General features: G+C 43.6%; 1 protein-coding gene across 1 annotated transcript in view; it reads right to left on the bottom strand.

Annotated features, from left to right (window-relative positions):
- cdk14 (cyclin dependent kinase 14) overlaps positions 1 to 23412 on the bottom strand; it is a 214210-nt gene extending 190798 nt beyond the window's left edge. Inside the window, exons 1-2 of the mRNA XM_084557761.1 lie at positions 23033 to 23412; positions 12362 to 12393 (exon numbers count right to left, since the gene is read on the bottom strand). Of these exons, the coding sequence (XP_084413887.1) occupies positions 12362 to 12393; positions 23033 to 23126 (126 nt within the window). The 5' untranslated portion in view covers positions 23127 to 23412. The remainder of the gene's footprint in view (positions 1 to 12361; positions 12394 to 23032) is intronic.
- Positions 23413 to 23747: the final 335 nt, after the last annotated feature.

Here is a 23747-nt window from a genome sequence, read left to right as displayed (position 1 = left end):
CATGATAGGAACGGAGCAGCTCAGCTTATTGCATATGCACGCAGCAGCATCGCCGCTCGCAGCACCGCAATATGCGGAACGCATTTTCACAGGTGTAAAATGTGATGAGCGACCACATGTCCCACGCACTGACTTTAACTCCATTACAACACGGCGCCGCAATTATGCAGGCGATCGCCGCCTCTGAGCTCGTGCAAGAGTCGGAGGTCGCCGCTGACAGCACGGAGCCCTGCAGGGCCTGATGAATTCTCCTGCACTGTAATGATGCTGCAATCAGCCGGAAACTGGTCGTCTCTCCACCGGCCTGATGATGGAAGTCAGGATGCTATGAGGGGGGGCTGGCCCGGGATCAAGCATGCAGGGGGATACCAACAACTCAATGGACCATGATGGAGGAAAAAAAAAAAAAAAAAAAAGAGAAATCCCTAAAATGACAGTATAATTAGCGTCACAATCAGACACAGGCCAAGGAAAGATTCTTACTCAATACCGACGCATCTCTTTTCTACTACAGCTAATTTGTTTTTTTTTTAATGGCGTGTAAAGGAGCTTATATTAGAAGCACAGCACGAGGAAATGTGTGAATTCCTGGGTGTGATTGCTGCCAGACAATTCTCAGAGCAATGCTCAATATGTTAGTCAGAGTGCGACCTCACACAATCACGCTTCACAGGAGAATAAACGGAGAAAAAAAAAAAATGAAAAATGAAGCTCGTCTCTCGCTCTCTCCCTCTCCCTCTCCCTGCAAGCTTTGAGACGGAGCTCGTCCTAATCGTCCGCTAGTTCGCGGGCCGATGTCGCACCACGAGCTGGAAATGTTGTGTCTGAGAGTGACAATGAGTGTCTGACAAAAGCTATCTGATACGCATTGTGTCTGCAGCTCCTGGCTGCGCAGAGGGAAGAAGTGCGATATTTCTGGTGCTGCATGTTAAGTCCTACACAATGCAATCACATCAAAAGGACTTCAGTCTGAATTTCGTGTCTGAGCGTCTCTCGTCGCTGCCAGAGAGTTTCGGTTTTCTTCGTCGTTAAATGTGACTACACAATGTTCGGGTCATAAAATCCTCCGTGTTTCTTAACATGACTGAAAAGCATCCGACACTCCAGGTCCATGAGACATAATCTAGTCTCTCAAACACGGAACAAAGACACTAAATATTACAGCACTAAATATGCACACTCTAATATTTCGTTGGACCTCCTTTATCTTTGATTACAGCACACATTCTCTGTGGCATTGTTTCCATAAGCTTCTCCAATGTCACCAGATTTATTTTCATCCAGTGTTGCATTCATTTTTCACCAAGATCTTGTATTGATGATGGGAGAGTCTGACCACTGCACAAAGCCTTCTCCAGCACATCCCAAAGATTCTCAATGGGGTTAAGGTCTGGACTCTGTGGTGGCCAATCCATGTGTGAAAATGATGTCTCATGCTCCCTGGACCACTCTTTCACAATCTGAGCCCCATGAATCCTGACATTGTCATCTTGGAATATGCCCGTGAACATCAGGGAAGAAAAAATCCACTGATGGATTAACCTGGTCATTCAGTATATTCAGGTAGTCAGCTGATCTCATTCTTTGGACACATAATGTTGCTGAACCTAGACCTGAGCAATTGCAGCAAACCCAGATCATAGCACACCTTCCTCATTGCTCTGCACCCATCAGAGGTTTTCAACGGATGCTGACGTCACATGATTCATGAACCTCATGATTAAGTCTCTTTCCACTGCACGTTTTGCCTCTATCAAGACGCCATGTTTTCCACCTCAGTCAAGCATATATGCCTAAAAACGTATGGACGGAAACCCACCACATTACGTCTGCATCACTCCAATCACAGTGCAAATGCTGCTAACAACAGATAACCCTGGTCCGTGAACGCATTAAGATTCAGGCAAATATTGACTAGATATTGACACAGGTAACCCATCAAACACCAAGTACTGGCGCTCTGGCTTAGCTGATTAAAGCCTGTCTATGTTTGAATCTCAGCAGTGCCTTCGTGGGGAGCTGTGGCCGCGGCTGAGGCGCCTTGAGCGACCGCTTAACCGCCAAACTGCTCCCCGGGTGCTGCACAATGTGGATGCGAATGGACGGTTTAAAAGCAAACAAAGAATTTCCCCATGTGGGATCAATAAAGGAAAAGTTCTTATTATTTTATTAATTTAATGGCGATCCGTTCAATAAGCTGCTAAGACCTTTCACTCAGGCCCTGATCGGACATGCATTAACATCCGACCTGGGCAATCCGATCGCAAGTGGCCAGCTTAAGTTCACTGAAATGTGTCTCCAGCCAGCTCTTCAGATCTGACATCATTTGGGATGCAGCAGAATATATATATATATATATATCCGTCACGGATTGCTAACGCTGTTTCAGAACTACGAACATCTGTTCCCGTGATTTTGTTCGCTAGCCAACAAAGAGGAAGAAGATGTTTTGACACTATAGGGACGTGGTTTCGGTTTAGGACAGACCTAAAATAAATAACTACAAAACTAACTGCCGTTCAGGACATCCTGAAACTACGATTATGAACACACAATTACTGTTGGTGCGATGCAGTTTCTCTAACCATGGCTCCCCTACAGCTACAATTGTATGAGCACTACGCCTGAGTTCCACTTTATACGCTGATATATTAACTGATATATTGTATTCTCAAATATTAATTTGTCAGTTTTCAAATGTTCAATATTAAAAATTGTTTATTTTGCCTGAAAAACATTCGTGAACCCTCACCTTTCATTCCTAATCTCCACGCGATTACCCCATCTGATCTGTCACCATTATCATTCCGGGTGAACTCAGAGCTGCAGCCTTTCAAAAACATGCAGCTGAAAAACCAGGACTGCTGATAATGCATGTCCACGGCAGAGTGGGTGACACAGAGCTGGGTGGGTGAAGCTGTGGGTCCAGAACGCTTTTATCGTGAATGTGGGAGAAACTCTAATCACACCACAATGTGCTCCACGCCGCAGGCTGCACTGCCTCCAAACCACAGAAACCCATCTCGTGCCTCCATCACAGGTCTCTTATCTCTGCTGATTCACAGCCCGATATGTCCTAATGCTTTTTTTTTTTCTCCATCTTTAGTTCTTTCTGAATCAAACCTTTATTGGATTCACGTCAAGGTTTGCATCTGCAACCACCTAGAACATGAAAGTCAGTTGATGTTCAGTCGGATAAGCCAGAGAGCGCCTTAATTAACGGCCTCTTTCTTTGTCGATAGGAGGAACCTTATCAACGCAGCACATTGATTAGAATTTTAAAAGCTGTCAAAATAAGCATTTGCACTTTAGCACTTGAACTTCAGCCAAAACACGAACAAATCAATCAATTGAAAGGCTCCGGCTTTGTTGTTTTCCCTTTTATGCATGCCTTTGTTCTCTTGGGAAATGCTTCAGCCAATAGACGGCCAGGTTTGCTGACCTTGTCCTTTGAGGAGTAATCCATACAAGGAAGAACGCTGCGCCCTGTAAGCAGATAGCACAGCTTCGAAAAACAGACATAAGATGCTGGTGGCGTCTCTAAATTCATTAGTGGTTAATGATCTGAGAGAGACGCGCTGTATGTTAGATTTGATGAAAACTGGGCTCTCGCTAGGGAGAACGCGTCAGGCGTTTTCCACTCCTCCACTCCAGATTATTCCTCAGCTTCTCAGCCTCCAGATCAGCTCAGGATGGGGAGTGGGAGGTCGACAGAAATAGTTGATTCAATCATTTTTGAGAGTGTAGTGTAATTAAAAAAATCACTGTCCTCCCACACACACAAAAAAGAGTCCACACGACCTGAACCCTAACTGAATCTCATTAAGCTCTTTATACGACGATCAGGCATAACATTATGACCACCTTCCTAATGTTGTGCAGGTCTCCAAAACATTTGAGACTCATCAGAAAATGGACATGGGCCTTCTGAGGGTGTCCTGTGGTGTCTGGCAACACAATGTTGTTAGTGGGGGGGCCTTTGAGGGGAGGGGCCTTGAGCTGGTTGTATACTTGATCAGTTTGGGATCTAGTGAATTTGGAGGCCAGGTCAACACCTTGTGCTGTTCTTCATGTTTTGTTTTTTTTAGTTGTTCCTAAAGCGTTTTTGTGTGTGTGCTACTTGTTACTTGTGTTGTGCTCGGGGAGCAAGTTTGGGGTTATGTGCTTGCTCAAGGCACCTCAGCCATGGGGGGAGGCAAACCTGGGACCCAAGCTGCAGCTCTAACCACTACTCCACAGCTCCCCCAAGTAACATCCACACCAATGAATGCCAGGTCCAAAAGTTTCCCAGCAGAACACTGAATGACCACAAGATGGTCAATGTTATTCACTTCTCAGTGGTTATAATGTTATGGCTGACTTGTGCAAAATACCCGTTGTTCATGCAGGTTGGGTATTAAACATGCCTTTGCATCTATATTTTAATTTTCACCAAGAAAACCAGTCAAGACTTTTCCTGGACTCTGACTCTTCTGTTCTGATTCTCCGATGAGGCGCTTTGAGGACATCGCAAAAATAGAAATAATAAATCATTTTTTCTTAACAGTATGACGCGTACAGATAAAAGTAGACCGGTAAAGAAAACTTTCAAGTGAGTCACCTTTCCTGCTCCCCATCATCACTATGGCAACTTGTACATCTGAGCAGCTGGTTGAAGATGAGAAGGATATCTGGAGCAGCAGTTGCCTTGGTTGAGGACAGCCACGGCTACATTTGATTTTCTCCGTTTGCGTTTGCAAGCGGGAACTCAGTTTGATTTGATGTCTCAGACAACAAATAAGCAGTTCCCGTGATGTGGTTTTTACAAATGTGCCGCTTGATGGCATCTGGCTAGCTCGAGAATGCAAATGCAGTGTGCAAAACGCGGAAAATGAACGAGGCGAAACGCGTTTGGGTCGACTTTAATCCTACTCTGGATGCAGATGGATGTTGGAATTCCACTCTCACACCGTGACAAGCACGGATGAGAGCAGCAGGAATCATGACATGGATGCACATTTATTTATTTATTTATTCTTAATATTCCACAGAATTCAGAGTGATTCATGGCCCCTGGAACAAACGACAACGCTTGGCTCTTTAATGCATTCTCCGAGGATCCTCCCGTAATTAAGGAACACACATCCACTGCATTAATTTTCAATCGCGACGCCAAACACGTGAAATTATTCAGCTCCAAATTGGACTGAGAATAGATAATGAAGTTCGAGTGTGACAAAGACAAAGCGGAGAGCAACAAAGAGCGAACGCCGACGAGAGAAGGGGGACAGAATTGTCACTTCAGTGACAATGAAGACTTCTGTCAACTAATCAAAACCCTGACAGCTCAGTTAGGCGGAAAATGTACCGACTATTTCTCGACAGCAAATTAGCTCATGACATTAAAATCACACGAACGCACGCACAAAGGGAGACGTGCGGAGGGAGCATCCCCAATAATCAAAATCTTCCACTGGCTCTTTGTGATGAGCGCAGCACTTTTAATGCAGATGTAGATTAAGGCTGCCAGGTTTCAGAATCTGCTTATGTTAGATTCAAAGGCAACGAGAGGGGCGAGTAAGGAGACTCATGACGTGCTTGAATCTTTTAGACGTCTCTCCACAGCCTCAGATATAAAACCCAAAAAGCACTTTTTCCTGGAAGAAAAACTCCAATAAACACTAAACGCATGTTTCTGAAAAGCCACCACTTGGGCCCTGATGGCTCGTAGATGAATCCATTACTTTGTTATTATGATATCTAAAAATGCCCACTGCAGAATCACAATGTGGCGTTTTCATATGTCTTCTTTTGTCTGACCAAACACGCAAATAGCAGCAAAACTGATTATTTGGTGATCGATATGGCTACAAATTCATTTTTTGTCATCAGTCTAAGTGATTGATCAACTAGTCCTTGCAGCTCTGCAGGGACAGAAGCTGTTTGGGCACTCCTGACCCCTCTCCAAACCCACAGCGGTCAACATTCGCTGCCTCACCTTCCAGAAATGACAAAATCACTGGAAATTTGCATTTGGAAAGACGTGGCGGTTATTTTTCAGTGGAAAAGCCAACGGATGATCCATCCAGCTGGAAATATATGTATGAGGGGTCGGGAGGTCAGGTTGTTTTGTTTATGCCTGTTAACTTGTGAATTATCCATAAGAATATAAAATGCGATTCAATATGATCTTTGGCTGCACTGACGCTTAGAATTGTCTACATTTCTGCATAAAGATGTCACACAAGTCATAAGAGTAGAGACAAAAAATAGCAATCAACCAAATGAAACAGAAAATTAGCCAATATTACATATCTGTGGGCTGCAAAATTGAGTGCACCTATAGGATTGTAAGTTTCAAGGCCAAATTAGAGTCCATCTGTTCAGTTTCCGATCAGTGTGGTGACACTCAGGTGTCGTTTCGTGCCTTGTTTAGTTTAACAAACCAGGGATTTATCACAGTCTGATCTTCAAAACACATGTTTGCAGAAGTGTACAATGCCACAAACCGTGCTTTCTGAGGTGCTCAGAAATAGAGTTGTTGTAGCTCATCAGGATGGAAACGTTTGCAAAAACATCTCTACCCGCAAATCCGCAGTCAGACAGATTGAGAACAAATGGAGGAGATTTAAGACGACCGTTACCCACAGGAGTAGTCCACCAACAAAGATCACTCCAAAAGCAACACGCATAACAGTCTGAGAGGTCACAAAGTAACTCAGGGTAACTTCTAAGCAACTAATTGCCTCTCTCACATTGGTCTAATGTTAATGTTAATGAATCCACCATCAGGAGAACACCGAACAACCACGGTGTGATGGACACTGCTCTCCAAAGAAGAACATTTCTGCCCGTCCGCAACATCATGTGTACAAGCCATAAGACCACTGGGAAAATATTTTGCGGACAGATGAGACCAAATTAGAATTATATGGCTTCAACAAGAGGCTCATGTTTGGAGACAAAACAACACTGCATTCCAGCATCAGAACCTCATCCCTCCATGAAAGATGGGGGTGGCAATGTCCTTGTTTGGGCCTGTTTCGCTGCATCTGGACCAGGACGGCTTGTCGTCATTGATTGACCAATGAATTCTGAATTCTGCCAGTGAATTCTAACAGAAAATGTCAAGACATCTGCCCGTGAGCTGAATGTGAAGAGAAACTGGGTCATGCAGGAAGACAACGAGCCCAAGAACACAAGTCGTTCTACAAAAGAACGGTTAAAGAAGATCAAAATTAATGTCCTGGAACGGCCAAGTCAAAGTCCTGACCATAATCCAATAGAAATGTTGTGGAAGGACCTGAACCTGAACAGTTCATGTGAGGAAACCCACCAACATCTCAAAACTGAAGCGGTTCTGTATCGAGGAAGGGGCTAAAATTCCTCCAAGCTGTTGTAGAAGGCAGATCAGCAGTTACCGGAAACATTTAGTTGAGGTTATTGCTGCACAAGGAGGTCACAGCAGATACTGAAAACAAGCATTTCCTTACTTTTGCAATTCACAGATATGAAGAAAATATTAATTTTATTGAAATAATAAACAGAAAAGCACAATATTTTTTCTTTCATTAGTTTGACTGGTGTCTCTCTGTCTGCTTTCAGGACTTGGGTGAAAATACTCTGAAGTAGAAAATTCTGAGAGGTGCAAATACTATTAAGCGGCATTGCATATGGGCCAGACATACTAGCTGAACCAGATCCAGATATTGAAAAATATTTTCTTTTGGGAAGGAGGACTTCACACTTCATCAAACGTCGGCTTCCTTGTATATTTTCAAGTGCAGGCCTCAAAGCTCTGAAACAAAAGCTGTTAGAGCCTTTGCTCATCGCTATGGATTTAACAGACGCACAGGTTCATAATTCACTGTGACAAATGTTCGGTTCTACAGACAACCAACCACCCACCCAGCCCTGAGTGTTTATTCTAAGACACCCAGAAGATATGAATGCCTGCGCATACCAAAACACAGAAGCCAAACTCCCAAACACTCCCGTGCTGTAGCTGTGGGCCTTCATTGAGTTCCTTGCAAACATGATGTTGTCAGACAGGAAGGAGTGTTTTTTCCCTTTGCAGATTCTTCACATTCTTCTTTAGCAGCAAGGCCCATTTATAGCAAATGTCCAAAGCTGATTCCCATGTCCTCTAGAACTGGTCCCTTTCTGAATTAGAACGCGGGCTATATCTTCTTGTACAAATAATTGCAGGAGACCTGACAAACAGCTCCGTTGCCAGACATACGTGACGTCCGCGATATCTGAGCTCTCGGGTCTCTCTGCCAACAAAAATAAAGACCTCTCTGATGGGATGGGAACATCTTAAACGGCAGCATTCCTTGTTGCCCTATCATCAGTCATGCTGGACACGGATAAGTCTGACAACTCAGATGAGATGAGTCTTACTTGACAACAAAGTGATAAATTATGTATTAGGTAAAAACTGCTGAAAGTCAGCATTTCTTTATTTTCTCTGATAATATAATATGTAGCTCAGAAACATTCAATTTGATTAAAGTTTTAGAAAAAAAAAATATTATTATAACTAGCTTTAAACATACATCCAATTGGTGCAACCTGGACACATCCTCAATGATGTTACCTGGGGTCATGGAGTGTTTCGGGTCTTTCAAACATCATACACTCTCTCCCTGGCGACCCAGCCAGGGTTGATCAGGCGCCAGCTTGCGTCCAGGCAGCGCTACCTCACCCACGGCTCTCCTCACCTCATCCACAGCCACCTTCAGGCAACTTCTGCCACCTCAGTGACTTCTTTGATGGCCCTTCGCTTACTCGCCCCTGTGATGCCCAGCATGTTGTAGGCCCTACATTGGGACTGGCCTGCAAACCCTCTGCACCCCACCTCGATGGGCTCGCACCTAGCTTGCCACCCATTGCTCCTGCACTCCTCCACTAGCTTAGCATATCTTGCTCTCTTCCTCTCATTGGCCTCCTCGATGCGGTCCTCCCAAGGGACAGTGAGTTCCAGGAGAACGATCCGTTTGGAGGCTTTTAGAAAAAAATGAAAAATAGTATTCTAACTAGCACATATACATTACTTTTTGGTTTAACCCAGCTCCGGCTGTCCGTGAACCAGAGGGATAGCGGGTCGATTGCCGGCACATGAACAAATGTGAGAAAGACACTGAAACAAAAGTTGCTCCCATCTACAGGTGTGTGAATATGTGTGCATTTGTTAGTGGTTGCACAACTTCAGATTTTTTTTAACGCTGAAAGTTGTGTGATTAAAGTTGAGTCAAGACCAACTAGATGCTGCTGACGTCACTAATAAAAACACAGTAGAAAGTAATGCTTTGCAACAATGAAATCTATATTCTTGACCTGAATACATAAGCTGAGACAGCTAATGTGCCAAGTACTGTGTGCTGCAGATATGTATAGCCTGTATAAAAACAGGCAGCACCTCAGCACCGTCAGTAGCATTTAATAGTACTCCACAGCACTATATTCTACTATCTGAAGCCTTCTCCGTGTACTGCAGCTAAAGGTCTAATAACTCTATCAAATAGTTGATGTGCACCCTCCTTCTCTCCGTTACCACAGGACGTTTGGTGAAGTTGTTAACCGACTGCTGTCCAGAGGATTTGGACTGTTCCTCTGATAGCGTTAGCCTTTTCAGATGCATTGCAGAAGCACTTTTGTTGTATTTCAGGACTGACATGTCACGGTAGTATGGGCTTCATCTTTAGTGAAGTATTTCCACACACTTGATGAACCGTTACCAGTTTGCTGCAACGACCCACTGGGCTCCTCACCTGTCTTCTCGGAGGTGTCCATGTTATTGTTGGGAGAGTCAAGGTACAGCAGTAAAGTAGTGCAAATGAGTGGGTAGATGTGACTGTAAAGCACTTTAAGTAGCAATTGTTAGAAAGGTGCTATATCGATGCAAGACCATTAACCAAAGTGGATACTGCTTAGGCCAGATTTATGACAACTGAATCAAACACACAGCACACACTACCAAGCCAGACAGAATAATAACATGAAAAATATGTGATAATTCTATCTAGCTCTGAGGTGCATGCCCTCAGGACTCTCTGAACAGTTCTGGATCCCAGCAGCTGTAGCTAAAATGGCACCAAAATTAACAGAAAAGGCAAGCAGCAGCAACATCAACAGATTTGCCACATCAACACAAAGCATCCTGCCGTCCTATCATTTATTCATTAAGCAATGCCACTGCAGACAATGCGCTGGAAGTGTTCCAAAGCTGAGAAACCATGTGCTAGGTGAACAAGGACACAGCTTTGGGCGGCCATCTGCAGCAGGTGCAGAGTGAGCCGTGCCCAACAGTCACTGTTACTTTAACTCAAAGGAGCAGCCAAGCAGGATTTTTTTCCTGTCACTTCAAACATGACGTCCCGGTATCCTGAGACCTATTGACCGCCTCATCAACCAGCTGCCTACAACAGCAAACTGAGGGAGAATGTGAGAGAAATCAATATGTTATACACGCCTGCAGAATAAGCCATCGGCTTGGCTTATTCTGCTACAAATAGTCTGCGGGATGAGTAAAAAAAAAACTGGTTTGGGGGTGTATATCTGTGTATTATAGATCACTGAAGAACCATCTAGGGTCCGGAAATAGAAAAATATATATAATGAGACACAACACATATTTACAACCTTTGATTTTTGCATCATTAAGCATCTTGGTTTTTAAAGTTGACTAGAATAGACAAAGGCAGATTTTCCAGCAATAACAATTTGACGCTTACCTTCAGGTCAACCTTGCAAATGATCCCAAGATTTTAAACCTAAAATGAACAATTAAGGCATTTGACAACAATGCCTCAATCGTTTAATGTCATACCGTGTTGCTGTGATTGGTTTTAGAACTATCCAATTGGGCACAGAGGGATTTTTTTCAGTTGAAACCATAGACGGTAAAAAAAAAATTGGACGCCATGACAGCTCCTCGTACGTGAAGCCATGGCATGTGGAGCTCCCTCTGGTGGTCGGCTGCGGTATAGGTCGTAAGCTCCACCCCGCTCCATGTTAGTGGATGGCACATGGGCCAAACTAAAGTAAACGTCAAATACATTTTTTATTTTTTATTTTTTTTCAAGGATGGTTTCGATCTGAAAAACATTTTGTTATTAACAAACCCACTGTGCAGATCTGAACTTCACAAAACAGCAAAATAAGCAAATATCTGGTGAACACGGTGGAACATTTAGCAGCTAAAGAGTCCGATCTCTGGGTGTATGTGTGTACGGACCTCAGGAACACGAAGTCAAACATGCTGTAAAACAGGGGTGTCAAACATACAGCCCAGTTTGATCTCAAGCGGGCTATCCTTTGCCAAAACATTTTATGAACAACCTGATTTATTTTTTTTTAAGAGCAATAAGTCATTTTGCAATTGGGCTGCAACACTTACTAAAACAGCGCTAACTCTAACCCTAACCCTAACCCTAGTGGACAAATTAGGAACAGCAGTTACTTTTATTGAAAAATTGCATCTAAGGTCTCCTATGTAATTTTCACACCTCCCAGATGGGACCCTCTAGCCAGATGTTTGACACCGCCGCTGTAAAATATCCCAGTAGTGCATGAGTCCGTTCCGTCCGCTTCCAAACGTAGATTCTATCACAATCCACAGAATCACACACTGCAGCATAGCATAGAATCTTCACACTGTGGTTAAATACGGCCTATCTGCACTCTACTGATGTACTGTCCAGAGTAAAATGGTGAGAAGAGTGAAACACATAAATGCTGTGTTATTTAACTACCGACCTACTCCGGATATTCTGTCCTCTTGGCACTTTTATAGATCACATTTCTTTAATTTAATGTGAGAAGCAGGCAGAGGTATTTTCACTTTGTCAGGTAACACAGTGGGAACGCAGGGATCAATTCACCTGAATACTGTTTGGCCAAAAGAGAACAAGGGGGCTATAAATGTGAGTCTTTTCCAATTTTTTATTTTTTTTTAAGACATTAAAAAGAGGATTCAGTAAATTTTTTTGTTGGGCAGTGGCAATAAAGACGGTTCTGGGGCCATGGGTACTCTCATACAGAGGGAATCCGGTTGGTGTCTCATTTGGCAGGCCAGAGGAGCCCTGCGATGGCGACCGACCCTGAGGGGTGTCTCTGAGATGAGAGCTCCACACATGAATATATTACACACCAAAAGCACCACGTTACAGCCGGATGCACCATCCCCCCCAAAAAAAATTAAAAAATGAAAGAAAATTTAAAGAAGAAAATCAACCGCAGTGCAGTCCTTCCTGAACATCTGGCCAATGAGACCTTGAAGAAATCATTTTAGAGAAAAACACAACACTCTGGCACAGGCCCCTGAAAACTGGGCCAGCGGCGTCACGAGCTCCTGAAAATGCACTTGTCTTCAACCTACCTCATCAAAGCCGCTGTCCTCCTTCTTGAAAGCTGCGGAGAGAAGAAAGGGAGACAGAGTCAGACGCCGCCTGTATTGACACGTTTTGAAGAATGAGCAAAATAAACGGTCTAACGACAAGCGATGCGGCACAGCACGGATCCTTCCCGCCCGCTCTCATTAGAGGGGTGTCGGCGCAGGCTGAGCCGAAGGTAACAACTCACTTCCCTTAAACGAGAGGGAAATGCTGCAGACAGCAAGGAATTAAGGATCTGAGAGGATTTATCAACACCAGAGTAGCTGTCAATCCTGCTTATTGATCCATACATTTATCTAAATTCCTAATTATATTTTTAGCAGAAAAAAAGTAGCCCTGCACATTTTTAAGCACCAAACCAGCCGTTTTATTATCTCCTCCTCTCCTCGCCATGCTTGAGTTGAACATAAATTACTTACATAACATTGAAAACAAAGTAGGAATGTGAACATGTCTCACTCAGACATAACTGAAACCCCTGATCCCTACAGATAAGTTTCACTTTCACCACCATCATGTTATGGGACCTTGGAGGGCAGCACTTAATGGGAAACACTTGCTTGCAACAAATCAAAGCCTTGCACTGATTGCAAACTGCATTTTTTTCCCCATCTTGCTTAGTAAAGTGCAGTCAAACCTAGATCGCTTCTTCCTCCCATCATTCCTTGTTAATATATATATATATATATATGTGTGTGTGTGTGTGTTTTCATATTGCAGCTGTTTTTCATTCAGTCAGAATCCAGTTAGTAACGTGATATCTCGTCTGGATGGATAGCAACGGAACAGCAACCCTGTCAAAGGAAAATTACATTTCCCGAATACACGTAGCTTCAACATCATCACTAACTGGATTACACCGAGAGGGATTGTGTCTTTGAATCAATGAGGTGAGACATTTATGAACCGCATCGGCCGAAGACGGATGGTGGCGAACGAAGCGCATCAAAACTCCCGTCCAGGGAAAGATCGTGCGTCGGGTCATCAGACGCCGAGCGGCTCTGGTCACCGCGGTACATCTTCTTTTCCTAAAAGCCAATGCCTAAACACAACGATAACTCTCTGAGGTCACTTCCTTCTACTGCCATTTCCTTTCGCATTTGCTTTTAATAAACCTTTCACCAGAGAATTTACATTTGGTGTCATAAACTTTTATGTTTCGCTGCCACTTAAATGGGTACCCCCGTGCTTCCTCAAGTGTCATCCCGATACATTTATTTTAGTAGAGCATGTGGTTTGTGCTAAATGTGTTCTCTATAAATCAAAGCGTGTCCAGTCCAGCATTTAATGCAATATCCCAATGAAGTTCACGGACGCTGGCAGAAGATTTAACTTCCCAAATATTTTCAGGGGCCAGTGTACACAGAAGTAATGGGCAGAAACAGAGAGAAACTGTTGTGTTGGACAAACTGAAGTAAAATTGGATACACACTTAAGGCCATTTATAGCTAAGAACAAGTTTCTGTAACACCAAACATCTCCATTAATTCTGCTGACCCTACAAAGATTAGGGATGCACAGATATTGGGGCCGCTCCACGCATTTTTGAAATCCCTACATCAGCATCTGGCTTCAGCCAAACCAGATCATCTGTACTTAATTATTTTAGGTCTGCCATAAACCAAAACCACGTCCCTGTAGACTCCTCTCCCTCGTTTAACAGTGGTTAGCTAGCGCCAAAGCTGCCAAAAATCAAAGTGCCAGAAAAGGAATCAAAATCACGTCGCTTGTCTGCCATGTGGAAGTACTTTACTCTGGAGAATGGTGGTGGTAGTAGGTGATCGTTATTCAACACTACCAACTTGATTCACCAGTCCACTCAGGCAAAGGCTGCACTGAATCAACAAAAGCGAACACTGAACGGTGAGTTTAGAAGAAGAGAAAGGTTTCCTGGAGACAGCATCGAAAAGGAAAAGGGTTAGGGAGTTTATGGCAGCGTTGGATGACCAGAACATTTCTGGAGAAGGGAGAACACAGGTACAAGCTACCCTCTCCACACTACATTAACTTTGACAGAAATATTTATTGGACTGAATCCAGTTGCATCTAGGAGAAGACAACGAAGGCAAGAAAAACCTTTATGTATCTCCAGTGAAGGCTTACAAAAGATCAGATCGGGACCCAGATCAGCCGATGCTCAATTTTAAAACATCGTTAAAGGATCAGGGGTCCAAAAAAATCTTGATTGGGACATCCCTAATAAAGATGATTGTGGCATGCATCCAGTGGTTTACTGCAAGACAGTAAGACCAAAATACAGTCTATTAAAAGAGCCATTACTCAGTTATCTCAATGAACACTGGCATCTGACTGCGTTCTTCAGATTCATTTCATTGCGCTTGACATCAATATTTTTAATATTTTATGACGGGGCTGGGGCGTAAACAACACTGCATACTATTTATGTAGCTTTGATTACTGAATCCCTCTCACAGCACAAGCAGAGTATTATTAATAGCTGAGTTTTTTTTTTTACCTCTTCGTGATGATTGTGTTGGTGTCTAATGAGAACGGCAGTGCAGGTGGCTACAAGAGCGTACTGCGGGGTGATGCTTCCTGGTGAAAATGACTTATTTATATCAGAGGCGGTGTTTTTGAAGCATTGTCAGCGCAGCCACTGAGCCGTTAAACTGCTGCTTCCTTCTCCTCGTAGGGTCAGTACACAAACACACACAAACACACTCCCCAGAGACTAGACACTCCAGACAGAAGCACCACAACCGCAAATCCACACTCAATACGATGGATTAGTCTGCAGGTAGACAATGAAGCCTCAGCTCTGGCCGACATGGAAGAATCTGCACACACGCAACCAGATATGCATTTTATATATGTACAGTAAAAACACCAGTCAGCCACAACATTAAAACCACTGACAGGAATGAATAACATTGACCATCTTTTGGCAATACAATTCTGCTGGGAAGCTTTTGGACCTGGCATTCATTGGTGTGGATGTTACTTAGACATGTGGCACCCACCTAGACCAGACCAGGCACCCCCACCCCATAGCAATGACACTCCTTGATGACAGCAGCCACCCCCTGCAGGATGCAAGGTTTAGGAACAACACAAAAACATGAAGAACAGCACAAGGTGTTGACCTGGCCTCCAAATTCACTAAATCCCAAATTGATCAAGGATCTGTGGGATGATCCACAGATATGGTCCTCCCCTCAACCCATAGGACCCAAAGGCCCCCCCACTGACAACATTCTCCATTTGCCTCCAGACACCACAGGACACCCTCATGTCCATTCTCTGGACTCTTCTGGACTATTCTCTTAAATATTTAGAATTGTATTTTCAGTGAGCTATTCGACCCGACTTGATCACTTTAAAAATCGTCCGAATCAGCAAAAATCTGCCCAGATACCGGTCAGGACGTCCCTAGCGCACATGGTTTGTGGAAACTCCCGGCAAGACCACATACGACGGGAATACGCCCGGTTTGCCAGAGGGGAATTAATTGGGAATTAAGATGTGGTGGTATTGCACAACCCGTACGCTCACACAAGAACACACAGCGTCTTGGAAGGAGTAGGTGCGCTCTGGTCTTGTTTCATATCAGCCTTAAGAAGTTGATAGAAAAACCACCAACGTTCTCTGAAATCTGTTCACAAACTCTATTTTTATCCTCAAAATGAAATTCAACGCCGCCTAATTGGGCATGAAACCACGCTATCTTGCAACACTGACAGTAGACGGAATATAAACCAAACAACAGCCAAGCATCTCTTTGTTGTTGCCAGTCTGTTGTTCCTTACGCAGCCTTCAGATGGGGTTGTGTTTACCATATTCACCACAAGATAAACCCACCCTCCAAATAGACCTCTTGAGAGATAAATTTGTCTCCGCTGAAATGAATTTTCTGCTAGGTGAACGGACGCCACAGCGAGACTGACTGACTTAATGCACTTAACACATGAGACTGATATTCATCTCCTCATTCATCTCCTCATTCCTTTAAAACCGAGGCTTTGAATTTGAGGATTGCCCTCTTTCTGAACACGAGCAAACGGCTCGAGTAAATCACTTAGCCTTTACTGCACATACTGCAAAAAGCTTTACATGCAAAAGAGATTGCTGGAAGTGAAGACTCATATTCCCATTAAAACAAATGTTATCTTCACAAACAAGATTTTTGAATAGCATATGGATAAAAATGCAAATGCAATGCAAATAAACGCACCTATATTTAAATCTAGGGAGCATGCACGAAATAGAAGAATCGCTTTCTGGAGGAAAACAGTGAGAGTAAGGCCTATAATAAGACACGCAGTTAAAAGAAGACGGGTTTGTCCAAATTCACTGTAGAATGAGACAGAAAACCCCAAAACACCTCATTACGGTTTCTCCGGCTTCTTCTCACTTGAAGGATCACAGGCTCCTTTTGATCGCAGTCTTCAGGAAAACATTAAGAAGTCAAAGCGGCCTTTTCATACAGAGAACACATCCAAGGAGGTGTGTTCATTGTCGAATTAAAATCAAGAACGCAGTGAAGGATAAATCCACCCGACGCAACTCTAACCCTGTGCTGTTTCTGCAGAACAAAGAACTGAAACCGGTATAAGGCGTATTTATAGTTGACATAATATTAGATGCATTTAACTCAAGTCTATCCAAGGAAGGTTCACTGTGCACACATGCTCTTTTTCCACGAGCACCGCAATCACAATTACGTTTCATTTTCTGTAGCAGATGAATAATTGAATAACTGTGATGCTGATGCTGACATTGAAGTCATTGATCACACAGAAGGTTATTCCGACACAGATTTATCAAGGCTACCAGTGATCTACACATACTGTATGTGACTGACCGACACTGTGTGCTGCCGGATGATGTCACATTGTGTTATGCTAAGAGCTTGGACCAAGTTAAACCGCGCCCCCATATTGGCAGACTCTCTTATAGGGACGTTTCTTTGTCTTCTGCACAAGTGGCAGTTGACAAGCAACAAAGCTGCCAAAAAAAGTGAAGAAGAATAAATACTGTACATATTTGGGGTAAGTCCAAGTATTATAGAAAAACAAAATTGTCTGGGATATCCCTAGTGAGGTATTCAGTGCAGGTTTGGCACAGAAAATGCTGAATCTGCTCCTTCTAAGAGAGTAGGGATGTCCCAATCAAATTTTTTATTTTTTTTTTGCCACTGATCTTTTAATATTGAGTCCCGATCCTATCTTAAATAAACTTAATTTCCGCCCCTTGCGATTCATTTAGACTTTTCTTCTCTTCCTTGGATTTTCCTAAATGCGACTGTATTAGGTCCAATAAATAGGGCTGTCAAAGCTAATGTGGCAAGTAGACGGTAGCTCGAAAACCTGCGTTTTCTCGTCCAGAAATGATCTGGTCGTCTAATGCCATGAACTCCCTAACCCCCGCCGCAATATTTTTCTCCTTGACGCCGTCTCCACTAAGCTTTCCTCTTCTTTTACACGCAGTTCATTGTTTTTTTCGGTGCAGCCTTTGCCTGAGTGGACTTGTCGTATTGGTTATTTTTGGCATTGAATCAAGTTGGTAGTATTGAATGACGATCAACTACTACCACCTCACCCACAAATTTCTGTCTGACATGTTTAGTCAAATGAGTTTGGTTCCTCTTCTTCTTAGATTTTCGGCAGCTTTGATGCTAACTGCCCACCTTTAAAACAGAAGAAGAAGAAGAAGACGCCTTGACGCTACAGGGACGTGGTTTGGTTTAAGGCAGACCTAAAATAAAAACCTGGAAAAGGTCAGGCTTGGCTGAAACCCGATACTGATCTGATCATTTTAAAAATATCCCGATACAGATTGGGACATCCCCAGTAGGAAATAATACAAATAAAGAAAACCCAAACCCAGAAAGGCGTGTCTAAACTCTTGACTGGTACTGTATCTCTGTGATCCATCTCTGATAAATCACAGAATCTGTGATTGCCGCGATCCCCACTGTGCTGATTTAGTGTTCTCATTGAAAGTGAATGAGGAGAACGTGTTTCCTCTTTCACACAATAACGTCCGTACTCTTAATCACACGTTAACATCTTGAAGCTGCTGCCAGACTCTGATCTGCTGGCCACCGAGCAGCTGTTGGGGGCTAATTGCCGTGCTCAAGGGCACCTCGTTGGGAGTAATGAGGGAGCGGGGAGAAAAACCTCTGTGGCTTCGCTTCAGTGTATGAATACTTCCTTCAGGTCCAAGGTTATCAGCTGGAAGACAAAGTTTCTCTGCCAAATGTGCAGGAAGAGAAAACTTAAAATCGAGGGTAAGAAAAACTAAAAAGGGGGATTGATTAGACTTTGCAGACAAGTTAAAAACGACCTCTTCATGGACATAAAAGAACAATTCACTACTCTTGTCTTGCCATCAGCTTAGTACACTGATTTTAATGGCTGAGTCTGGAAAGTGGTTTGTGTTGGTGGACTGCCAACAATACTATTGACACAATAAAAACTATAAAAACAAGAGGAAGTTCTGCATTGGCGGTCATGTGACCTCCATGGTCGTGTTCTGCCATCTTGTCTGCAGCAGGGCCACCCCAGATACTCAATCCAGAACTCATTCTTCCCGATCTTGTGCAGGCAACCAACCACACTGACAGCTCACTAATAACCGGTCTCATGGGGATCAAACCTGAGCCGACAATCCATTTAGCAGGTCTGAAGCTGTTAAAACGGAAAATATCCACAAAGCATTACGCCGCACACCGCCATGATTCGACAAGCGGCGATGCCGGGGCCCACGAGGGACCCGTTGGATCAACACCGCTCCAAGGACATAAACAATGCAGCCGGGCCCTCATACGTGCTTTGTTAAAGCGTCCGCGGGGCCAGAGCGAGAGGCCGATCGATGCTCAGATGTGTTGATTTAGATGGGAGGAAAGACGGCCAATACGCGATGAGCGCCGGCGCGGCAGAAAAGTCAATGCCAATCTTTCGTTCTAGCGCAACATTGACCCAAGCGCGCTTCTTTTCATTTCTCATCTTTTCTAACAGGCTGCTGCATGCAGCTATTCATTCACTCAGCACACACACACACACACACACACACCACTTCAGAGGTCACCGAATCCTGTGAAGATCTTTGTGTGTGTGTGTGTGTGAATAATACGATATGGTGGTCACATCTTTTAACGCCAGCGATCTGATTGCGAGATATTTTTTTTGGTGAGTCAGCGGTAGAAGATTTGCACTGATGTGGAATTCCAGGGCTAATAACAGTAACTGACAAGTAGGGATTAAAATGATTGGATCGGCATTAGGGTCTCAGCCAAGCCTGATCTTTAGTAGTTATTTATTTCGGGTTTGCCATAAGCCAAAGCCACCTCCCTGTAAAAACTTCTTCTTCCACTTCTGTTTTAACAGAGGTTGGTTAGCGTCAAAGCTGTCACAAATCCAAGAAGAAGAAGAGGAACCAAAATCACCTGACTAAACATGTCTGCTAGGTGGAAGAACTTTAGTCCGGAAAATGAAGTCAGACAGACAGACGGAAATTTATAGATCAGTGGTTCCCAACCTTTTTTAGGTTGTGGCCCCATTTTAACATCACAAATTTCTGGCAACCCCAGAGACATTTTTTTTCTAGGATTAGTTTTTGATCATGTTTGTTATACTGTGTTGCAAATACAGAGTAGCCAGATTACTGCACAAAGTGACATTTTATTTTCCCTGATAACATGTACAGTTAGGCGAGCTTGTCTTTACGACTGTGTTTCCGTTATCTGGTAATTACCGGACTTTGGCCTGTAAAATCTGCCGATGTCCCGTATTTTTAACCCCACCGGTCAAAATGTAATTATTCCCTCAAAGCAAATTTTTAATTTTATTAAAATAGGCAATTTTATTGGTCATTTTGGCAAAGAAATGTCAAGTGAGGACGAGACGGCTCCTGCTACAGCCCCAAGTTAATTAGGATTCCATTTTGGGTCAAGTGACTCGCAGAACCCGGCTCATATTGATCTGAATCCCTCGAAAGATCCGGGTTTTACACTACTACTGCAGAACCGAATCAAAACAGCGCTGCAGCAAAAATTCAGCTGCTGCACACTTCACAAAATGCGTAAAAAGTTAAAAAAAACGGCACTTTCAATAAAACGATTATAAATTAACATGCTTTAATATCATTCTTATATAGCCTGCATATCATTTAGCATTTTAAGGTCAATAAATTCAGATGATGCGCTTTGTCATATGACTGATAGCTGCCGCTTGTGCAGTCACGTGATCGCAGCCGTCAATCAAGATGCGCCAGCGCAGATATTTTATTTTGAACTCGATTTATATTCATGAAAATTGAAAGAATACAGTTGTTTAAGATTGTGTGTGGTGTTTTGAATCATAATTTTAAAAAGAATAATAATTAGTTGAAAAAAAATTTGTATCAGTCATTTTTTTTTTTATCAATTACTAGACATTTCAGGCGACCCCATTTGAATTCCAGACGACCCCACGTGGGGTCACGACCCCAAGGTTGAAAAACACTGGTATAGATTGTTCAATGCATATGTTTGGTGAGGTGGTGGTACTTGATCGTACAATACTACCAACTTGATTCAACACTAAAAAAAAAAAAAAAAAGGCAAAACACTGAGTGAACTCAGACAAAGGCTGCAGCAGAACAACGACAACTAACACCGAACGGTTCCCGGACACGGCGCCGAGAGGAAAATATTCCTTTTATGCTATTTACGCAGAGAGCAGGAACAATTAATCGGGTTAATGAATTAGCTGAGCAGCAGAGAGATCAATCAACAGCTATTATAATAATTAGGCACGTCCAGGTCAGCATCGGGAGATCGATATCGGGGCTAATCAGTTTTTAAAACGATGAGACGGGACTCGGTGCGTAGTCAAGCCTGATCTTTTGTGTTAGTTTTAGGGCCGCCGTAAAGGAAAAAGGTTAAAGAGCGGGACTTAACCCGTCTGTCTGCTGTGTGGAGGCACTTGTAGCTGTATAGTTTTATAATTCCAGTGAATGCAGCGCGAATGTTCAACTCTGAGCTATTCAGCATTTAGTTTGGTTGCTGGTTATTTATTTATCAGTTCAAACCATCTCGCTCCGAGCGCTTTGTGCAACAAGAGACTTGTAATACACTTTCAGTTTATGTACTGCTACTTATTTTTCACAACAAAGTGAAACTGTTGAAATAAAATGATAATCTTTAAGGGATAGGTCGGAGGCGGGATTTAGACCCACACATTTATTTTACTTACATATACAGCTGCAGCGTATACTTGATCCAGACAATATTAACAGGATAAGAAAAGCCTTTATGAGTGGCCAGGGGAGGAGATTTTGCTCATTTATAAACCGTGCAAAAAAATAATAATGAATATATATACATATATCCAGTATATATAGTATATTGGATCGGGAATCAGATCATTTAATTCTCAATATTGAATGATCAGGGTCTGACTGGGAGGCTAAAAACAAAAACTTAAACACATATTACAGCAAGCAAAGGTTTTTAACAGAGGGCAAGTGGCCGATTAATCAATAAGTAATTCATTAGTGTCTGCAGATAAACACAGCAGACATGCCATTATCAGTCAGGCTCTGCACTGACTGACTGACTGCGTTCTTTTCCCTTTCTTTTTTCTCTTGTCAAGTTGGTTGCGTCACATATTTTACAGTCGTATATAAACTGGAGAGGAAACCACCACCACTCAAATTCAAATAAAGAGATCATTAAAAGCAGGAGAGGGCGGCACAGTGGCGTGGTTTCTCCCTGTGTCTGCATGAGCGTGGGTTCTCTCCAGGTACTCCAGCTTCCTCCCACCGTCCAAAGACATGCCGGTTAGGTTCACTGCGATTCTAAACTGGCCGTAGGTGTGTGTGTCTCTCTGTGTTAGCCCTGTGATAGACTGGCGACCCGTCCAGGGTGGACCCCACCTCTCGCCCGATGGCAGCTGGGATAGGCTCCAGCATTTTGCAACATAATGTGAAACTTAAGTTTTAGCATCTCGGCTGCAACTATATGGCCGTCCTCATTATCAGTGACATTCTTCACGCCTCTAGTAACCATTTAGCATATAAAACATCTGTTGAGTTAAAAAAAAAAAAAAAGTGAGGTCTCATAAAGTGAAGAACATGTTCGGTTTAGTGTGATAGAAACCAAGAAAAACATCTAAGCTATGAAGAACATGAAACGGATCACCTCATAGGTTTGACCCTCACAGGTTCCCTGTAAAAGAACTGCTGAGTTAACGCACGGTCATCATTTTTCCTGCATGTTAAAGTCATGTATATTCCTGTAGCTGCTCTGGATTGATGCACATGTCTGTTGCATCTCATCCATGGGACTTGAACTGACTGGACAATGACCTACAAGCAGGAGGATGAAAACTGTGACACCTCTGTTCAACCACTGTCTTTACTGCTCCCTATAAACTTGACTTTTTATTTTATTTTCTAAGAATCTGCCTCCCAAATACATTAGTTAACCGCCTTGTGCTAGAGGAAATGTGAACAAGCCAGGCTGATGAGTGTTTTCCATGGCTGCTAACCTCAAACTGTGACCAGACATCACCTCGGTAGGAAGCAGCAGTCTGAGCTGCTGCTGCTGCTGCAGCTGCAGCTGGAGACGTTTCACAACTCTAGTCTTGCACAAAGGGCTGGAAAATGGGTTGGGAGAAATAGTGGAGGAAAAAACGCGCCCCGTTACTCACCGATACTCCTGAAACTCTCGGACAAAGTTCTCCTCAACTTTTTCATTTTGCCGATCTTCTCCACGGGCTGGGAGGCTGGCATCAGGTCGCACATTTCTCTTTTTCTCCCTTTTCTCCTGCGCCGACTTTAGGAGCGGACTGGCAGCGGACCGGCTGTGGTTGGAAAGCGGGGAAGGAGGACCGGCGTTCAGTCAAGCCCTGCGGGGCTTCTTCGGTCCAGCTGCAGCGCGCTGGCGAACACAGGAAACGGAGCCTCGGCTGCTCTCACTTCTCTCATCAACTAGTGCGAACAAAACGCCTTCTTCAGATGTCCCCGAGAACGCAACTACATTTCCAAAGAATCAGTAAAAGTCGTCTCTGAAGCTGAAGCATCCAAAGCTGGAGACCGTGCGTAAAGCGCTGCGTCTTTTTCTTTTTGGTTAGAATCCCCAAAAACAAAACGCTCTTTTTCTTCCCTCAGCGTCCCAGTTGCTCCAAGCTCCGCCGCAATCTAGATGTCATTTTTGAGATTCTCTCTCTCTGGTTTCGACACCCCCCCTTTTTTCCCAGACCCCGCCCTGGATGAGGGGGATTGGACGAGTAACGGAGATCGCCGGGCTTCTCATTCGTCCTCGGAGGCTGGCCGTCAAAGAGCCGGCGCCTCCTCCCGGCGATGTGTTGCAGGAGGAGGAGGAGGAGGAGGAGGAGGAGGCGCTCCTGCTTGAGGCTGCTGCCC

This window comes from Chelon labrosus (genome assembly GCF_963514085.1).
Source record: "Chelon labrosus genome assembly, chromosome: 12".
Taxonomy (NCBI): domain Eukaryota; kingdom Metazoa; phylum Chordata; class Actinopteri; order Mugiliformes; family Mugilidae; genus Chelon; species Chelon labrosus.
The sequence above is the reverse complement of the archived record's forward strand: the minus strand, read 5'-3'. Positions and strand labels throughout refer to the sequence as shown.